This window comes from Enhydra lutris, unplaced genomic scaffold (assembly GCF_002288905.1).
Source record: "Enhydra lutris kenyoni isolate GAN:26980312 unplaced genomic scaffold, ASM228890v2 scaffoldscaffold24, whole genome shotgun sequence".
In the NCBI taxonomy this organism is placed as follows: Eukaryota; Metazoa; Chordata; class Mammalia; order Carnivora; family Mustelidae; genus Enhydra; species Enhydra lutris.
In genome coordinates this window covers 24,521,092-24,540,521 of record NW_019154108.1, presented here as the reverse complement: position 1 = coordinate 24,540,521, position 19,430 = coordinate 24,521,092, and the positions used below count along the sequence as shown (strand labels likewise).

The following is a 19,430-nucleotide window of genomic DNA, read 5'->3' as shown; positions in this document are numbered from 1 at the left end:
TGCCTTCCCCCTGCTTATCCATAAAGGGTGTGCTAAAGGGTGGAAAACGGCTAGAATCAGAGATGAAGCCCTGTCCTGACCCCACTATGGAGGAAAGGGCACAGAACAAACTAGGGGAAATACTTTCCACCCAACCCAGCGCCTAGAGGCAGCCTGAGGGGAAAGGAGGGATGTGTTGATGGAAGGTACGTCACATGGGTGTAGCCTTTGAATGCTCAAAACCCAAAACTGATAGCTCAAAAAGATCTCCCTATGTCCCCAACGGCCACAGGAAGTACGGACAACCCATCATCTCTGGCTTCCTCTCTGGGTAGAAGCTACAAAAAGCTGGTGAAACCCTGAGATCACAACACAGAATAATGAGTATTAAAACCTGAATGGAGGGCAGAAACTCTCACAACGCGGGAACTGAGCAGTGTAGGGATGCCCGTGGCCGCCTGGAGCGGTGGGGAGAGGGTGCCTGGACCAATGCGTCAGGCTTACACCAGCAAGGAAGTGCTCCAGGAAGGACAAGACAAGCGTTTCCCAAGTTGTGCCTCTCGTATGATCAGGCGCTGAGTGTCAGCCCTCGCACACTCGGGCCATTGGTGTGGGTACCTGCTGTTCCTCTGGCTCCGGCGGTATCTGAGTGAGCAGAATGGAGATCCCCACTGTCTGCTGCTACCTTGTGCTAGTGAAAGAAAGTAAAAATCTTAAGCCACACAAACAAAAGCAAGAACAGGGAACAACAGTTTAAAAATTGAGTCGGGGACGCCTGGGTGGCTCAGTGGGTTAAGCCTCTGCCTTCAGCCTGGGTCATGATATCAGGGTCCTAGGATCAAGCCACATGTCCCCTGCTCAGCAGGGAGCCAGCTTCTGCCCCTTGCCCCATTCTCTTTCTCTCTCAAATAAGTAAAATTAAATCTTTAAAAATAAATAAAAATTCTAAAAAATAGAAATTAAGTCAAAAAGAAATTTCAGAAGGAGTGGCAAGGTAGGGGAACCTCGCCTGAATGCCGAGGGCTGACAGGAGAGGCACAAGACATCCACTGTCTCCCCGAGGAAGGGACTAACCATTGGGGCCAGGGTGCCTTGTGCGCAACACATGGAGGGAGTCAGGGCCGCGTGTACCTTGAAAAATCTACCCTGTCCTGTCTTCCAAAACAGTGGAAGAAAGAGAAGGGAGGCAGCCCCGTTCCAATTATGTTACAATTACTACCAGCAGCTTTTGCGCTTGTCAGAACAAAAAGGAAAGGCCTGGAAATCTTTTAAGCAATTGCCCTACATTACATGAAAGTGACACGGGTCCACTATGATCCGTTGTTCCTAACAGAGAGATGAAAGCTTTAATGGTCATAAAATGTATCTTCTAGGACTGCAGAGAAGGGTGGCAAGGGGGATCGGCAAGAGGGCCCCAGGTCTCACAGGCAGACACAGGAAAACATTTCCGCCAGAGAGAGAGAGAGAGAGAGAGAGAGAGAGAGAGAGAGAGGGAGAGGCAGCAGCTGGGAGGCTGAGCACCGCCCCTGCTTGGGTCAACCTGGGCCTCGTGGGAGCTGGGGGACTTCGTGGCCCTCCATGGGGTCGGGGATTTGCCAAGGTCAGTGCCTGCCTACTCGGTGCTAGGGGAGCAAAGGGAGAACAGGTCTCAGCGCCTGGCCCGGCCCCAGCCCCACTCACCACCAGCTCCTCACGCCGCCTGCGAAGGGGCACCAGCCAGGCTGGCTCCGGGTCCCTGTCTCCACGGCGTCTCTCTACAACCAAGGGATCGGACAGCTTCAGTCTCTCTGCTAGCTGTGCCAGGTTTCCAGCCAGGTGAGGGGTGGACATAAGAGACAGGAAAGGAGAAATAGAAACACAATGGGGAACAAGGCAATAAGGGAATAGGAGAAAGACCGCCTTCGCTCCCTTGCAAATTAGATTACAAAGAATAATTGAGAGGTAGCAAATTCAGCAGGTACCTTTCCGAAATTGCAGCATAATAAACAATTAACCCATCTTGGTGTTAGATCCTCCGTAAGACAAAAGAAGAAAGTGTTATCCAGCTCTGCACCCGTGCAAGGCTGTCTGATCTAGCGAGGCTTCCCGAACTTCAAACTTTGGTGCTCTGGGCAATCGCCTGGACTGTTGCCAAAATGCTAATTCTGATTCCAGAATTCTGGGTAGGGCCTGAGATTCTGCATGTCTAACCAGCTTCCCAATAATGCTCATGCTGCTGGTCAAGGGACTACTATGTCTTGCAAGATTCTGAAGCCCCCAAACTTCCCACCTTCCCCACTCCTGGTCCCTGAGCTCGCCATAACCACCGGCCTGTTGGCAGACACCAGGGGCAGGGAGCTCGGCACTTCAGGTGGGTCTTTCGCTATAGGATCCAACACTCGGGCTTCACATAAAGCAAAGCAAAAATTGACAGTGGGTTGCCGTACTCTCCAGCTAATGGATTTTTCTTCCGTTAATTGGAACAACTATTGGCCTGATTGTTTACTTCCCCAGGAACTAAAAGTTGATTTGTTTTTGTTTTCTTTTTTTAACATATCCCACATGTGATAAAATATTCCATGCATTTAAAAACATTTTAATAAGGATCATTTCCCGTTTTAATCACTAAAATATATTTTCCAAGTCCTGCGTTTATAATTAGAATGGTTCATCGCAACGTGCAGTTTCACTGTCCCAGAAAAGCAGTTGCAAGACTAAGTTTCTGGCAGAGCACATGCCTGGCTTCCCACCTCCTGATCCCAGCATCCTCCGCTCCTTGCCTGTTTCTTTGTGGGGTGTCAGGACTTGGCTTATCACGCCTGGGCATGCATACGTGGTCAAAGACAGCCATGGGCTCCAATTTTCCGGCATGTTCAAAGGAGATGGGATGCAGAATCGAAGTTCTTCACAACAGCTTTCTCTGAACACCGAAGATAAAACACCTACAGAGAACCCTTTGAGAACCTCACCTTGATGAGTTCCCCTAATAGCACAGGGTGATTGCTGTCTTCCTGGCTAAGGAGGGCCGTGCCGATGGCTTCGCAGTAATGCAAGGCCTGGGACGCAAGACCGTAATCTGCCAGCCGGGAAGCATAAAGGAGCTTATACACCTGTGAAGAGGAACGGAGCCAGTGACCACGAGTCCATCCAGGCAGGCACAGAAGGAGGAGAATGTAGATAAGACTTCCTGGAAGGCAGCTGACTGCTAGCTGCCACTAACTCTGGCATCCAAGTCTCAAGGAGGGCCTCCTGCCATTTAGGGCATTCTATTTGGGTGTGGGCACAATTTCAAATCCAGCCTGCCGGTCCTACGTCGTGGAGAGAGGGACGGGAGTCACCACCAGCTCAGTGTCTGTAGACTGAGTCACCATCGAAAAGCACCAGACGACTTACTTCTTATCAGGAAACCCTCCCACCTGGAAAGCCTGGCATAGGTGGGGCAGAGGACCAGGCACCAGGGGGGACACAGAAAGGAAAAAGAAAAGACTCTGACACAGAGCGGGCCGGTATTCACAGAAGCATGAGGGGCAGAACAGGATGGAGCGTTAGGGTTTGGGAATCAGACAGATCCAAGGTCAAATTCCAGCTCCACACTGGGTGTGCCACCTTGGGCTGGTTACTCCACCCCCCTGTGCCTCAGTTTCCTCACCATAATATGGAGATAATAATACTATTCACCCCTTGGCTGTTTTAAAGATTAGATAATCCACGCAAAGGTCTTAGAACAAACGGTACCCAAGGGATGGGAGCCAAGAGCACGTAAGTCCTCTGAGCGTCAGTTTCCTCTCTTGGGAAAGGGGGGTCATCATGCCCACCTCAGGGGTTGAGACATAACACTCTGAGACACAAAGGCGCTGTGCCCGCACCTAGAGCACATGCACTAACACCAGCTAATCCCCTTACGCTCAGCCCACAGGTGACTGCAAGGGGATGACCCAAGAAGGGAGAGAGATGAAAGGACTGTTCTCGAAGGAGCTGGTCCGGCACGGCTTTGCCAGGGAAGGTGAGTCTGGTAAAACTCCAAAAGAAGATACTAACGGGGTCACTTCCCTTCTCATAATGAATTCACTCGTTTTCAAGGTTGGATTTGTGCTTTGTGTTGTGGTGTGTGTGTGTGTGTGTGTGTCCAGGTGCACTCTGGGGACAGGCACTGAAGGAGTCTTGTTGAATGTGAGGTGACAACAGGACATCCAGCAGAGAAGTTAAGAGAAGAGAGGCGAACCCACAGCGCGCACGCCACCTGCACAGCCAAAGCCCCAAGAGGAAGAAGGGCAGGTGAGGACTGGGGTTACAGCTGGGAGGAACTTTCCAAGCTCGAAGACAGAGGGGTCCAAAAGAGATGGCAGGAGCAGGTCAGATGGAGGGAGCAGACCGGGCGGTCCCTGGGCTGGGCCCCCATACTCCCACCCCTGGCAGGATGGCCAAGGGGCAGAGGAGAAGGGAGAGCTGTTTGAGGAGAGCACAACAGAAGTTTCTGCCAAGCAGGTATGTGAGGGGTGGGTGCCCCGGGACACCAGCTGATTTCCAGAGGGGCCGCTGCCATGTGTTGCTTTCGTATCTTAAAATGCAGACCTTAAGGAGACCTAGGAAGACATCCTAACTCTTCCCACACTCAACCTAAGGAGGAAAAGTGCTGTCAATGACTTAGACTGGGCTACACTATGCCAAATAGCAAAGCTGGAGATCCCACTGCCGGTGGTCATCGGCCGCTAAGACGGCGGCCGACTGTGTGCTCGGTTACCTGGAAAGAAGGGATGAAGGATTTGGGGCGGCCCAGCATCTGACAGTACTCGAAGATTTCCGTCCTCTGGATAGCCTCGGTCGTTGCAAATTTCAAAAACTCTTGACTAAAACCAGAGAATAATAATAAAAGAAATTGAGGAGGGAGGGGAAGGGAGGCTTTCCAATCCTAGCAGACAAACACCATTCGTGGTGGAACTTCTGCCCTGGGCGGATCCCCAGGACGGCTCCAAGACAGGAAAGACGTTCTGGGCCTCTGGAATGAATGTTTGGCCTCCTCTCGTTCCGCCTTCTTGAGGCTGGGGATGGAACAGAACAGAGCCCTGCACCAGAGGTGCTGGGGAGCAAAGACTGCAGAAAAGGAGGGGTCCTCCACCTTCTTTGCTGGAAGGTCCCCTAAGGCAAGCTGCTCTCCATCCCCCTTCGGGGCGCTAGGTGCTCCTCTTAAACATGCTGGGAGCGAGTCCTGTGCCCTGAAGGTCTAGAACGCACACCTGTGCGAGGCCACTCCTGGAGTGAACAGAAGAGAAGAGGGAGTGATGTGGGGCCCCAAGAAAGGAAGGCATGGATGAGAATGGGGAGGACAGCTGAGCCAAAAATCAAATGACAGTCCCTATACTGGGTGTTCTTTCGGCCAAGGAGGAAGCGGGCTGAGCAAAGGAGATCCAAGGGGCTTCCAGACCCTTCCGTGCGCCCCTACAGCTTGCTGTGGTATCTGAACTCAAGGCCTCCCGGCTCTCTTCAGAAACTCCCTCGTGCGACAAAAACACAGGAGGGAGACGAATGAACCCCTACGCACTTCTTGCCGCATTTGGCACAGACGGGATGTGACAAGCCAATCAGAGGCCATCAGAGACCACGGCCAAAGAGAGCCGGCCACGAGACTGTACGTTTCCGCAGAGGTAGGCCGCCTGGCACAACAGTGGTCAGTCCGGGCTCTGCTCCAAGTCCAGCGTGACTCCACACCAGCTGTGTTAACCTTGGCTAAGTTATTTAACCTCTCTGTGCCTTGGTTTCCCTCCTCTATCAAGTGAAGATTAAAAATATACCTTATTTATAGGGTCAGTCGGTAATGATTAAAGGAAACGGAGCAAATAAAATGACTGTGTAAAATAAATAAAATATAGAAAATAAAAAAATAAAATAAGTAACAGGGGACTTTGAGTAGCTTGTGCACCAAGTCAGTGTAGGGATGTAAGGAGTAAGCATAAACTTCTTCCAGCTTCCAGTTCTGCCCAGGGCTGACTCTGAGCCAGGCCCAGGGCTGCCTAGCACAGAGCCCCAAGCCGCCCTCTCCCTGATGGCACTAACGACTCAGGAGAGGTGACCTCTGCTCATGGAACCAGGGTGCCACCCAGTGGTCAGAAGGGCACAATACACCCCAAAGGAACACAAGCACAGTTTTGGGGAGCAGGACTGGGGCCTGAGGCCCCCTGTTGGTGTGATGCAGCACCCACTGGGCACCTCCCTGCCCAGCCCCATGCAGAAAAGACCCCTAGAGGAAGGGAGCGGCAATAGGTGAAATTCACACAGGAAAATGGAAAAGGGGGCCATGAAACCCAGCAAGGGCTCAATCCCTGGAAAATGTCCTTCCTGCTTCCGGCCCCCAGAACACTACGTACCTGTGGCTGCTGCCAAGCAAGGCCAGATGGTCGGTCCTCACGGTGTAGTGGCCGAAGGGCACGTGAGCCATGAGGTAGCAGAAGTGAGCAGCCTCCACCAGCCCCTTCCCTGCTGCAGGAGAAGGAGAGCAAGCCCCAGTCACAGAGCCCGGCCGTGTGGTGACCCACTTGCTGGACGGGATGGGAGAGAGATGACGGGGGGGGGGGGGGAGCTTGGGGCTCAGAGGGGAGCGTCCTCACAGGAGCAAAGGGGACAACAGCTCACTTCAGGAGTCACACCCCAAACTACGCATTCTTGGCTTTGACATCATTCTGTTTCAGCTCTCTTTGGCCAAAAGAGGTCTCTAGCGCTTGTTCCCCTCCTGAATTTGTGATTAGGAATTTGCTAAGCATTTTAGTCCTTCCTGAAGGTGAAAAGGGAGCAGATGCGTACACCTGAGCAAAGCCATGGGCCGTGGGGAGCTGCTGTTTTTCGATTAGACTTCTTGGGGCACTAATGCTCCTCCTGCTGAAGTCAAACAATAGGAAACTTTTTTCCCAGGGCTCATAAAATTCACGATAATTACCAGCTTGTTCCCACTTCCAGAATGTTCTCCCATACATCCTTCCCATTACCTCAAAACTGAATTAATTCAAGTAGTAAAGTACCCAGCACAGTGGCTGGCACCCAGAAATGACTAAACCAAACCTTGCCCTTCTGACTTGAGTATGAACAGCCAGCCAGCTGCTCCTCCCGGCTCTTTTCAGTTTAACAGAGTGTTATGCCACGAAGTTTACAAAGACTATCATGATTCCTAGATGTTCTGCCCCTTGACCAAATTTGAGAACCACTGAGCTGGAACATGCATTCGCCCCTGAGTGTTTATAAGGCCAGGTTCACTGAGAGACAATACAAGTGCAGACGACACGATTACCCAGGGTAGTTCGGGCAAAGATAGAGTTTGCTCTCTGGCTGAGCCGGGTCACTGTATGACTAACCGAAACAGGAGGCAAGGGTCCCCAGAGTTAACTCTGTCTCCAGGGAAGTCTGACCAGGGATAGAAAGCCAACTGCTGGGAGTTGCTTTCTCCAGCAGCACAGCCCCAAATTTCGGGGTCTGGACTGCACTGGCTTGCAGCGGAAATTCTGGGAAATGGAGCCAAGAACGAGACTCCTTACCCTGGAGGTTCTGTTCCCCAGACACAGAGGCTCCTGGGTCAAAGGAGAGCCTGAGGCTCAGATCGGGCCCTGCACAGCACCTAAGAGCCTGCAGACAGATGTTTACAGAGGGCCTGGAGGTGCCCTAGAGGAGAAGAGGGCAGGAGGGCTGGCTTCATCTTACCCAGGGTGTCCCCCATGGTGATAATGGCTCGCTGAAGCAGCTCCGGGTCCCCACCCTGATTCGACAGAATCACAGCCAAGTGAGGCCTCCAGTCTCCCCACTGCTTGTCCGCACAGCACTGAAAGGCAGCAGACAAAGTGGGAGATTTACTGACTCACGTAGTACTAGCCAGAGTGTAGAAGAAGAAAGTTGTCCATCTCCTAGTTTGGAGTTCGGGGAATGCGGCTTATACCGGGCTGTAGCACTGTCCTTCATTGATTTTGAGATCTCCTTTTAAAAAGCAAGACTCCTAGAAGGATGGGTAGCAGACAGACACGTGCACAGACATACATACATGGGAATATGGGGAGGTAGGTAAATAAAATGACACTATTGATCACTTCCTGATTTTCAGATTTCTTCCTGGTGCCCCCACCCCCGCCCAATCCCAACAAGAAGCGACAACATCCAGAAAATAAAACAAAACAAAGCAAACCCTGATGTTTCAGTGGGAGAAGGAAGACCAAACATCCTTGACTCATGAAGAATCTACATTAGCCGGTTAGAAGTCAGGTGGACCCTAGGCCCTTAATACCTGACCACATGGCTTGTGTTTTCTGGTTTTACAAAGGCCTTTCACACACATCACCTCAGTTAACCTTCACAACCATCCTAGAAGTTGAATTCCTATTGCCCCTCGAAGGACGAAGAAAGCAGGCCACGTGTCCCAGCCCACCACCCAATCTCCACTCATCTTGCTCCTGGCTGAGGGCTGTGGCCGCTCCTTCCGGGGACAATGCAGGAGCAGCAGAGCTCCACAAGGGGGCAGTAGGGTGCACACAGAGTGGGGAAAGGGAAAATACCCCACACAAAGGGTCAGGTGTGGGCCTCCCTTCTCCAGAATGAAGAGGGATTTCAGGACAGGAAACATCAATAAAGAAACAACATGATGTCACAGAAAAAATTTGGTTCCTGGATTCAAATGGAGTCCTGCCTCCTTTTATTTATTTTTTTTTTTTAAGATTTATTTATTTTAGAGGAGCACAGTGGAGTGGGCAGAGGGAAAAGGAGAGAGGGAGAGAGAGAGAAATCCAAGCAGACTCCCTGCTGACCGCAGAGCCCCACACAGGGCTCCATCTCACGATCCGGAGATCAGGACCTGATCCAAAATCAACCGTCGACAGCTCAACCGTCTGAGCCACACAGGCTGCTTCCTACTCACTTTGTGACCTTGAGCAAGTTTCTCAAAACCTTTTTTCCTCATCTCTTGAGTGAAGATCATCATTTCTACCTAACCAGGTAGTGTTGATAAGAAAATAAGATAGCCAGGTCAAGCACATAGCATAATGCTTTGCCCTTAGTTTGCTCATTATAAATGACACATAGGTACAAACACACACACACACACACACACACACACACACACACAAGCCCAGCAAAAGGAAAGAGGTGATTTTCAGACCAGTCCATCTCCCAGTCTGTTACACAGAGCAGGCAGAGCGGAAGATGGACACCAGTAACAGCTCAGATTTGGAGGTTAGAGAAATTCATAATTATTTGGTCTTTGTAATTATCCCAAGGAACAAAAGATGCTTTATCCAAGTGCATTTTATGGTTACTCTTTGTTTATGGGGGGGATGCGGTGTGAATGAGGGAGACGATGACAAATCACAGGAGTAGCAGCCCTCACTCGCTGCGCCCTGCCCGTGAACCATACCCAGTGCTGAGCATTTCTCCCGTGAGCAATCACATGCATTGGGCCCTATTATTATCCCCACATCAGCCAGGCTTTTCTTGCTGGAATGAAAGGAACAAGCAAAAGAAAAATCCTTGCTGAAAAGAACAAACACTTAGAAGTCATTCTTCTGTCCCTTCCCCAGGTGATTTAAAAAAAAAAAAAAAAAAAAAAAAAAAAAACCCCTCCCTGTAAAGCCGATCTGTGGAGAGAAAGAGCACTGAAGAGAGAGCGAACACCTAACTAACTTCAATGGGTCAAGCATGGCCGTTGATATGGGTTCTGATATTCTCTGTCCTGTAATTTTCACAATAACTCTATTGGTGAGCCATCAAAATGCCCACAAAGAGGACAGCCTGACATTCTGAGATTAGGTAAGAAGGCCAAGTTCACAGAGCAGGAAGGAGCAGACTCTGGTGAAGCCTGTGATAGAAGCCCTCATCTGGGTTTTCTGGTTGCCATGTTTTTCCCACTCATTCCAAGTAACTAAAGACTAGCCTTTTACTGGATGCCACGATGCGAAGAAACGCTCAAACACTAAGATCAAATACCACATTGGCACATCACCCCTGGCTTCTCGGTTTTCTCACCTAAAAGCAGGGAGCATTTAGCTAACTCTCCCATCGTAGGGAGACCCAATGGACCGTACACTGATGACATCATTTCCTGCTTCACAACATGATGCAATTTCACGGCAGCACACAGCCGTTCTGCAGACCTGTGAGCACTCCGTGTTCCCATAAGCCCGTGGGCTTAACAATGGGACAGGAAAGTCATCGTTTCTCTTTCCTTTTCCAGGACTTGTCCCCAAGCAATAAGAAGAACAAAAAAGGGGCGCCTGGGTGGCTCAGTGGGTTAAAGCCTCTGCCTTCAGCTCAGGTCATGATCCCGGGGTCCTGGGATCGAGCCCCGCATCAGGCTCTCTGCTCAGCTGTGAGCCTGCTTCCTCCCTGTCTCTCTCTCTCTCTCTCTGCCTGCCTCTCTGCCTACTTGTGATCTCTGTCTGTCAAATAAATAAATAAAATCTTAAAAAAAAAAATCTTAAAAAAAAAGAAGAAGAAGAACAAAAAAGCAAAGTGTGAAGTCCGTTTTCATGAAAACCTAGGTGTCAGCAAAAACTCACGCCTTGGAACACAAGAAGCTGCCAAAAGTAGTAGAGAGTGAACAGAGAAGAGTTCAGGAGGAAGCAGAAAGAGAACTCCAGAAGGGCAGGATCCCACAGCCATCTCCACTGGCTGGGGAGAAGCCAAGGCTGCACAGATACCCACAGGACACTCCAGCTCATGCAGGAAAGGCCAGTCGGCCTGCAGTGTGGCGCTGACCCCGCCCCAGCACACAGCTATCTAAACAGTTGGCCCAGGGAAGACTTGACTCCTGTCAAGGATCAAACACGGAATCTGTAAAATTCACTATAAAGATAAAAGGAGGGAAGTAACATGAAAAAATAGATGGAAGGTAGAAAGAACGCTCACTGGAAAAATGTGACAATGAAGCAAAGAGGTATCAGCAAACGTTTCATCCTGAACTTAAATAAAATTTAAGTAAAATCTAAGTAAAATAATGAAACAATTTCTTATGAAGCAAGGGCCTAAAGCTAAGTTATAAGAACTCGAGAAAGAGACAGCAGTTAAGAGGAGGAGGTAAATATGACCTTCAGAGCTCAGGGAAGAACTAGAAGAAAAATCAAAGAAATCAAGACAAAAATGGCAAAAGCACAAAAATGAAGAGACAATGATGAGAGCACAGTAAGGGACACACAGGATGGAAATGAGAGGAGGGAGGGACGGAGGAGGAGGAGGAAGAGAAGAAGAAGGGGAGGGAGAGGAGGGGGGAGAGAAAGAAGAAAGAGAGAAGGAGGGAAGGAAGGAGGGAGGGAGGAAGGAGGGAAGGGAGAAAACAAAAAAGTGTTTTAATTAAAGAGAAAATGATATACATATAATCTGCATGTGTATATGTATATATTTATATATATACAAAATTATGCATACATGGAATTCCTGAAAGAAAACCAAAATAACGGAACAAAACTAATATTGAAGAATATAATTCAAGAAAACTTTCCTGAACTGCAAAATATAAACGCAGATATTAAGAGAGCATGCTGTGGAGGCACTGGGTGGCTCAGTCATTAAGCCTCTGCCTTCAGCTCAGGTCATGATCCCAGGGTCCTGGGATCGAGCCTTGCACTGGGCTCCCTGCTCAGCAGGAAGCCTGCTTCTCCTTCTCCCACTCCCCCTGCTTGTATTCCCTTTCTTGCGTCTCCTTCTCTGTGCCAAGTAAATAAATAAAAATCTTAAAAAAAAAAAAAAAGCATGCTGTGTACCAAGAAAAGAAAAAAAAACTAACCCAGACAGTCAACATCAAGATAGATCCCAATAAAGTTACTGACTTCAAGGATAAAGAAGGATACTCTGGGGCAAAAAGATCAGGTCCCTCTTAATGCGGAAAACATCAAGCTGGCCTTGGACTTCTCCTGAGTTCTATCCAACTCTAGACAATGTGTGAGATGGAATATAGCCAGCCTTGCAGGCTCAGTGTGCAGCAGAGGGAAAGAAGGGCAGCCTTGCAGTGGGGAGCCTGGGAACAGTGTGCTCTCTCGCTATTCATGCACACAATGCAGGCGGCTGTGCTGTGGGAAAGGGGCAAGGTCTTTGGATCAGACAGATCTGAGCCAATCCTGGCTCCACTTCTCCAAGCTCTGTGATCTCAGGTCATTTTACATCTTCGCACCTCAGTTTCCACATCTACAAAACGGGGACAATAATTCCTGCCTCTGGAGCACCTGGGTGGCTCCGTGGGTTAAGCCCCTGCCTTCAGCTCCGGTCATGGTCTCGGGGTCCTGGGATCAAGCTCCGCATTGGGCTCTCTGCTCAGCAGGGAGCCTGCTTCCTCCTCTCTCTCTGCCTGCCTCTCTGCCTACTTGTAATCTCTGTCTGTCAAATAAATAAATAAAATCTTAAAAAATAATAATAATTCCTACCTCTGTGTATTAAGTGAGATAATATGAAGCCAAGTGCTCAGCACAGGGCCAAGCTCACGGTAGGTGATTAACACACAATTATTATTTATGTTTAGTCTTTGAAGTCAGCACCTCTTGGGGCACCCAGGTGGCTCAGTGGGTTGAGAGTCTGAATCTCGATTTGGGTCAGGTCGTGATCTCAGGGTTGTGGGATTGAGCCCCAAGTCAGGCTCTGTGCTCAGCGGGGAGTCTGCCTGAGATTTTTCTCTCTCCCTCCCAGCCCCTTCCTCCCTCTCCCTCTGTCTCTCCCCCCAAAATTAAAAATAAAAATCATTAAAGTCATCACCTCAGTTCCCAAGCTGTCCCCACCCCCTAAACCCCTACGATGCTGGGGTACTGAAGGAGTCCCATCACAAGGAGTACCGTGGCTGCTTGTGGGATCCTCCCGGACATGAACTGGAAGAGGGTCTGTAGTGGGTCATTGGCGGCCAGCGTGCTGGTGAAACTGCAGAGAGAGGCGACCGTTAGGGACAACCAAGCCAAAAGAGCCTCTTACCAGCGGGGCAACAGCTCCCTTATTTTTCTATTTGATTTCAGCAGCTTCTTTTGGAACATGAATTTCTCTTGGCCGCTCAGCTGTACTTCTGCCACTCCCACTTTTGGGGGGCTTGGCAGGATCTTACTTCTGCCCCATGCCCCACACAGAACACCCTGTTGGGGGGTACATCCTGCACTTTGGCCCGACCCCCCAACTCTTGAGTAACCATTTCTCTAGGTTTTGTCATGGAAAGGATGCCCCCCACATTTCACGGGTCCCTGGGGAGCCCCAGCAGTCAACCCAAACCTGCTCTCCATGGGCCCCTCCAACCGGTCGGCCCCCTCGACTCCCTCTCCCTGGAAGCGGCCCCCTCATGCCCCGCCCCCAGCACTGCGGGCTGACTTCTTTAATGCACAAGCACTAAATAGCCATTTCCAGTAACCAAAGAGGCATAGAACAGGGACCAGAAACGATCCTGCTGTTGACAAACCGTGGGATATGCTTAACAAGGATATAATAAGCTCTATAGCCGATCTGAGATTTAAGCATACTCAGTAAGAGATACTCTTCACAATTCACTGGGTCCCATCAAAAATCAATGGCCCAAGGCAAAAATCTGTAGCAGAGATGTATGCTCTAATGTGGGGTTCTGGGATGTTCATTTCCAAAACCCAAAGGAGAATCATCCCTCAGAACATGAGCTTGGAGCACTTATTATAATAAAACTCCAGGGCTCCTTACCCGCCCTGAGCACAACCAAGTGCACAGAGGCGTTCCTAGTCCCTGCCAGGACTGAGAGGGCGGAAAAGACAATCCACGGATGGAGAAGGGTAGTGTGACAGCCGTGAAGGCAGGTGCGATCTTCTCAGCCAACGGCCTAACAGCCAATTTATGGCCAATTTAAACTTGACTTAAGCTGTGAGGTTCACAGTTTCACAGCTTCTACCAACACAGGAAGAGGAACATTTTGAGGGAACATCCTTCTTCCTGTCGTATCCAAGCCTGCCCCTTAGGGGAGGGGGCCCCCAGCCCTCCCCACCCCCGCCACACGTCTGTCCCTGCCCTCCCACGGATCTGGCTGCAGCCCGAGGGGCTTACTCAGAAACCCTTCCTTCTCCAGCACCCTGACACCCAGCTCCTTCACTTACTCCCACTTACTCCAAACTCCTGGCCATGTAGTCAGCCTCCCATCCTGTCTTGTCCTGGTTTGGGCATTCTTCTTTGTCTCAGTGTGTTGGCATGAGCTCTGACTAAACACAGCCCTTGGATCTTGTCATGTCCCCCTGCCCTAGACAAAGACTACAACATCCAATCCCCAGTCGTATAAAGCCCGTTCCTACTGCTCCCCCATATCCCAACCTTCCTCTCGCGCCCACATTCCCCACTGCAAGACTAAGCAGTAGACAGTTCCTAACTCTTGGGTCTAAGCACCTGTCAGTTAACCATAATTGGCCCCCTATTCCCTCATTGATGGAACTTTCTAGAATAGCTCCTCCCAAATAGAACTACCAGATTGTAGAAACCTATGTAATTCTTGGAACACACCCTGAGAAATATTGCTAAAATGTTTATTTATCAAGCAGGTAGAAAGAATGTGTCCAGGTCTAGGTTATAAGAATCTAGAGAAGCAATATCCTACATCCGGGTCAGAGAAGAGAAATTGGAAGGATGCTTAGTGCGTGGGGGGCTTCCCAGGGCATCCTGCTTTTCTCCCCACCACCCCACCCATTGGTGGGGGGAGGTTTCTCTTCTCCGTTGGTCTCCTTGGCCAGTGTCCAGCTCACTCACCCGCTCATGACCCAGCTGTAGGTCCTTGGGTCCATTTTGCTGGAGAGGAACAAAGCGTGGCCCCACAGGTGGTTCTTCATGGCCCACTCCAAGGCTTCCTGAAGACAAACACACATTGCTTTCAACATGGCCCTTCTTACCTTCCTCTACCAACAACACGGGATGGCATTTGGGTACCTGAGCCATATCGGCTGGGTTCCCGGGAAGACTCAGAGCCTCGTCTGCGAGTGCAACAAAGGAGCTCTAACTGGCATGTATTTCTAAGATGTCCCTTCCCGAGCCTTCACTTTCTCAAACCCATTAGGCTATTAGCTGCCCCTCAGACACAGTTTCCAGTTAGCCTTAAGACATCACGCAATGCTTTTAGGAACCTAAGCACCTCACCCCAAGGACTGAGCCTCAAAATATAGGGAGCAAGCTGATATTCGTGAGGGCACGTTAGAGGAACCATTTGTTTTTTGCAGCTGTGGTGGAGACTGCTGGTTCCCCACCAAAACCCATGCTCCCCTTCCTGCACTGAATTTCCCGCCTCCCTTGCACCTAGAAGTGGCTGAGTTCCAGGCTGCGAATGGGGGAATAGAAATGATGTGTGCCGCTTCCACACCTGCTCCTAGAAGCCCCTTGACCAAGCCTCCCTGCGCTTTCCCCATCAGGCTGCCTGGAAGAAAGATGCTCAGGCTGAGTCCTTGAACTGCTCCGTGGAGGAGGGATGCCCTGCTGTTCTGTTCACCTCCCGGGACTCCCATATGACTACAAAGAAGCTGCTACTGTGTTTAAGCCAGTATGCATAGCGGTTAACCCACGCCACCTAACATTATAACTGATTGCTTGTTACCGACCAACTGTTTGTTAACTATCAACTCCATATGCTAAATGAATGACACCAATAACTTGGGGAGATCGGTTAGAAGCTGTAAATTTTAACACACACAAAGACATGCTTGCACACATCTTTTCATTCAATTTTCAGAATTATTTAGTAAGAGCTTAATTTCTATTTGAGGTTTTGACCTGGTATTAATCATTTCCTTAGTACTCAAAAATAATGTGATTTTTGGACAGGAAGTCACTAATGAGGTAACTCGAACTCCAGGCGCAAATTTCTTTGATCATCCCAACATCTCCCACACTGTCTCCTTTGAAGAGAGAGAACAAATTTAAACCACCACCATTAGGAAATTCAGCCTCACATCTACTACAGGGAAAAATGACATTGAGTTACTCTTTTCATATGTTAAACTATTTCACAACAGTATTTTTTAAAGGGAATTACTAATAATTGGTTGGGAATCACCACTTTGCTCAAAAATTTGCATCAAAAATATAACTTAAGAGTAAGTGAAGAAATTGAGAAATTACACTGAGGATATTAATCTCACACAGTGCCAGAGAGGAGACACCAGTCAAATATTCATAAAGATACGAAAGATATCTGGGACTCTAGCTCCTCATGAGCCATTCTGACCTCCCAAATAATCCTCCTATTCCCTGCTCACCTTTGGGTCCAGGTATGACAGGTGGTGTGGTGGATTGTTAGAAGTCCAAGGTCAGACATCAGGCTGCCTAGATCTAAACACTGGCTCTATGACTCAGTAACTTTCCTCATTTGCAAGTACATAAAACAAGAATAGAACCTAACCTACAGGGTTTCTATGAAGATAAATGAGGCAATGCATGTAACATGTTAAATAAGTGTTGGTACATAGAAAACATTTTTTAAATATTCACTTTTGTTATTGTTACTGTTACGGTCATTATTTAATCTTTCTTAAGGAAAGAGATTATTACAGATTTATCTCTGTATCCCCCACTGGGTTCAATGCCTTAGAAGTAGTGACTGCTTAATAAATGTTTACTGAATAAATATATCCCTGGTGAAATTGCTGGTCCCAACTATATAATGAACAGGGGATGGCAGGTATATGATCCCACTGATTTTCACTAAGTATCATGCCTTGCGCTCACTTAACATCATTGGGGCACCTGGGTGGTTCAGTGGGTTAAGTGCCTGAGTTCAACTCAAGCCATGATCTCAAGGTCCTGGGATCAAGCCCCACATCTGACTCTTCCCTCAGTGGGGAGTCTGCTTATCCCTCTTCCTCTCTCTCTGCCCCTTCTCCCACTTGTGCTCTCTCTCTCAAATAAATAAATAAAATCTTTTAAAAATAAATAAAATATGGCCTCATACACAAATAGAGATTAAAAATTCAAATGTAAAGGTAAAGTCACAAAAGTACTTGAACTTTATTTTCATAACTTAATTTTGAAGTAGGAAAGCCTTTCTAAATATCACCCCAAAAAAGTAATTTTGTACAGAAATTCCTAAAAAAATAAAGAGCTCCTACAAATCAATAAATGGAAATAAAAAATCCATCAGAAAAATGCAGAAAATCCATGACAAAAAATTCACAGACTTAAAGATATTATACTTCACTTATGATAAGAGAAATGAAAATAACTACACTGAATTATATACATTTTTCACCTCTCAGATTGGTACATATTAAAAGCTTAGAAACACACTGAGTTAGTGAGAGTGGGGAAACGGGCACTTACGTATTGCTGTTACTTGGTACAACCTCTAAAAAGGCAATTTGTCACTATTTCTCAAAATTTCAAGCCATATACCCTTTGACTCAACACTTCCATTTTCGGGAACTATTCTAGAAATCATATATATATCCTCCCACATGGCAAAATGACTTTCGTTGTTACTGCAGCATTATTTGTAACAGCAAAAGAATGTTAAATCATCTACATGTCAATCTATCCGGGTTTAGTTAAATTAATTATAATTTATCTTTAGAAATATGTGCAGCCATAAAAAATAATGAAGATGGTATTTGTATGTGAAAAGGAGCAGGAGTCAGGAAAATGTGGCATGGAGGCCAAATTCAGCCCACTGTCTATTTTGGCATAGCCCACAAACTAGGGATAACTTTCACATTTTTAAATGATTGGGGAAAAAAAATAAAAAAACTAATAATACTTCATTATACGTGAAAATTATATATAATTCCAATTTCTTTTTTTTTAAAGATTTTATTTATTTATTTGAGAGCGAGACAGTGAGAGAGAGCATGAGCTCAAGAAGGTCAGAGAGAGAAGCAGACTCCCCGTAGAGCTGGGAGGCCGATGCGGGACTCGATCCCGGAACTCCAGGATCATGAGCTCAGCCGAAGGCAGTCGTCCAATCAACTGAGCCACCCAGGAGTCCCTATAATTCCAATTTCTATGTCTATACATAAGACACGGCCACACTCATTCATTTACATATTGTCTGTGGCTGCTTTTACTTGACAATAGCAGAATTGAGCAGGTGCAACTAGCCTGGAAAACCTCATACATTTATTGTCTGGGACGCCTGGCTGGCTCAGTTCAAAGATGATCTGACTCTTGAACTCAGGATCGTGAGTTCGAGCACCACATTGGGTGTAGAGATTATTTAAATCAATAAAATTTTATACACACACACACACACACACACACACACACACAGTCTGTCCTTTCACAGAATACTATTGCCAATCCCAATATGGAGTGTTTACCAAGATACTTTGTTAAATGGAAAAAAGGGTGAAGAAATGGTAGATAGAGGGTGCCTGGCTGTAGAGCTTTCAATTCTTGAACTTGGGGTTGTGAATTTGAACCCCATGTTAGGTGTAGAGATTACTTAAAATCTTAAAAAAGAAGAAGAAGAAGAAGAAGAAGAAGAAGAAGAAGAAATGGTATACAGTAAGCTATTAAAAATGGAGAAAATAATTATATATGCAAAAAATACCTGTGGATATTTCAAGACCACATTTCTGTGGCCAAGAGGATGAGGGGATTATTTTCTCCACTATATCCCTGTTATCTTTTGAGTTTTGAATCCTATTGGTTCAAGTTGATTTCAATCATATATTCCAGTATTTACATTTCCTTTAACACTTTTGTAAAATGTGAGGGACAGGTGGCTCAGTCGGTTTGTCTGCCTTCAGCTCAGGTCATGATCCCAGGGTCCTGGGATTGAGACTTGCATCAGACTCCTTGTTCAGCAGGAAGCCTGCTTCTCCCTCTCCCACTCCCGCTGCTTGTGTTCCCTCTCTCACCGTCTCTCTCTTTCTTTCTCTGACAAATAAATCTTTTTAAAAAATATTTCTGTAAATGTGAGTTCAATTTCAAAATTAAATGAGACAAAAAAATAGGAAAGTAAATAAAAAAATAGGTAAATATGTGAGGTGACGAATATTATTAATTAACTCATGGGAAGGATCCTTTCACAATGTATTTGTGATATTTGTATATCAAACCATCACATACACTTTAAATCTCCTACAATTTTGTCAAATTCCTCAATTAAAAATTTTTGAATAAATAATACAAAGATTAAAATTGTCTAATTTACATATCAAAACATTACTTCATCTGTTGAATTAAAGTATTCATTATTGGGGGGCACCTGGCTGGCTCAGATGGTTAAACCTCTGCCTTTGGCTTAGGTCATGATCCCAGGGTCCTGGGATCGAGTCCCACATCAGGCTCCCTACTCTGCAGGGAGCCTGCTTCTCCCTCTCCCTCTGCTGTTCTCCCTGCTGGTGCTCTCTCTCTCTCTCTCTGTCAAATAAATAAATAAAATCTTTAAAATAAATAAATGAATGAAAGAATAAATAAATAAATAAATAAACAAAGTATTCAATATTGGTAGGTAGACAGTAGCTATAGCTAGTGGGGACATCATTTGTAAACAAACTTTCTGGAAACTAATTTAGGGTAGATGTGAGGAACCTTGTAGAAGTGCAGAAAATAAA

At 47.3% G+C, this 19,430-nt stretch overlaps 1 protein-coding gene across 1 annotated transcript in view; it reads right to left on the bottom strand.

Annotated features, from left to right (window-relative positions):
• Window positions 1–19,430, bottom strand: part of LOC111150817 (SEC16 homolog B, endoplasmic reticulum export factor) — a 39,204-nt gene that overhangs the window by 9,057 nt on the left and 10,717 nt on the right. The window contains exons 10-17 of the mRNA XM_022508435.1: window positions 14,641–14,738; window positions 12,738–12,819; window positions 7,642–7,759; window positions 6,321–6,432; window positions 4,700–4,805; window positions 2,928–3,068; window positions 1,660–1,773; window positions 598–670 (exon numbers count right to left, since the gene is read on the bottom strand). Of these exons, the coding sequence (XP_022364143.1) occupies window positions 598–670; window positions 1,660–1,773; window positions 2,928–3,068; window positions 4,700–4,805; window positions 6,321–6,432; window positions 7,642–7,759; window positions 12,738–12,819; window positions 14,641–14,738 (844 nt within the window). The remainder of the gene's footprint in view (window positions 1–597; window positions 671–1,659; window positions 1,774–2,927; window positions 3,069–4,699; window positions 4,806–6,320; window positions 6,433–7,641; window positions 7,760–12,737; window positions 12,820–14,640; window positions 14,739–19,430) is intronic.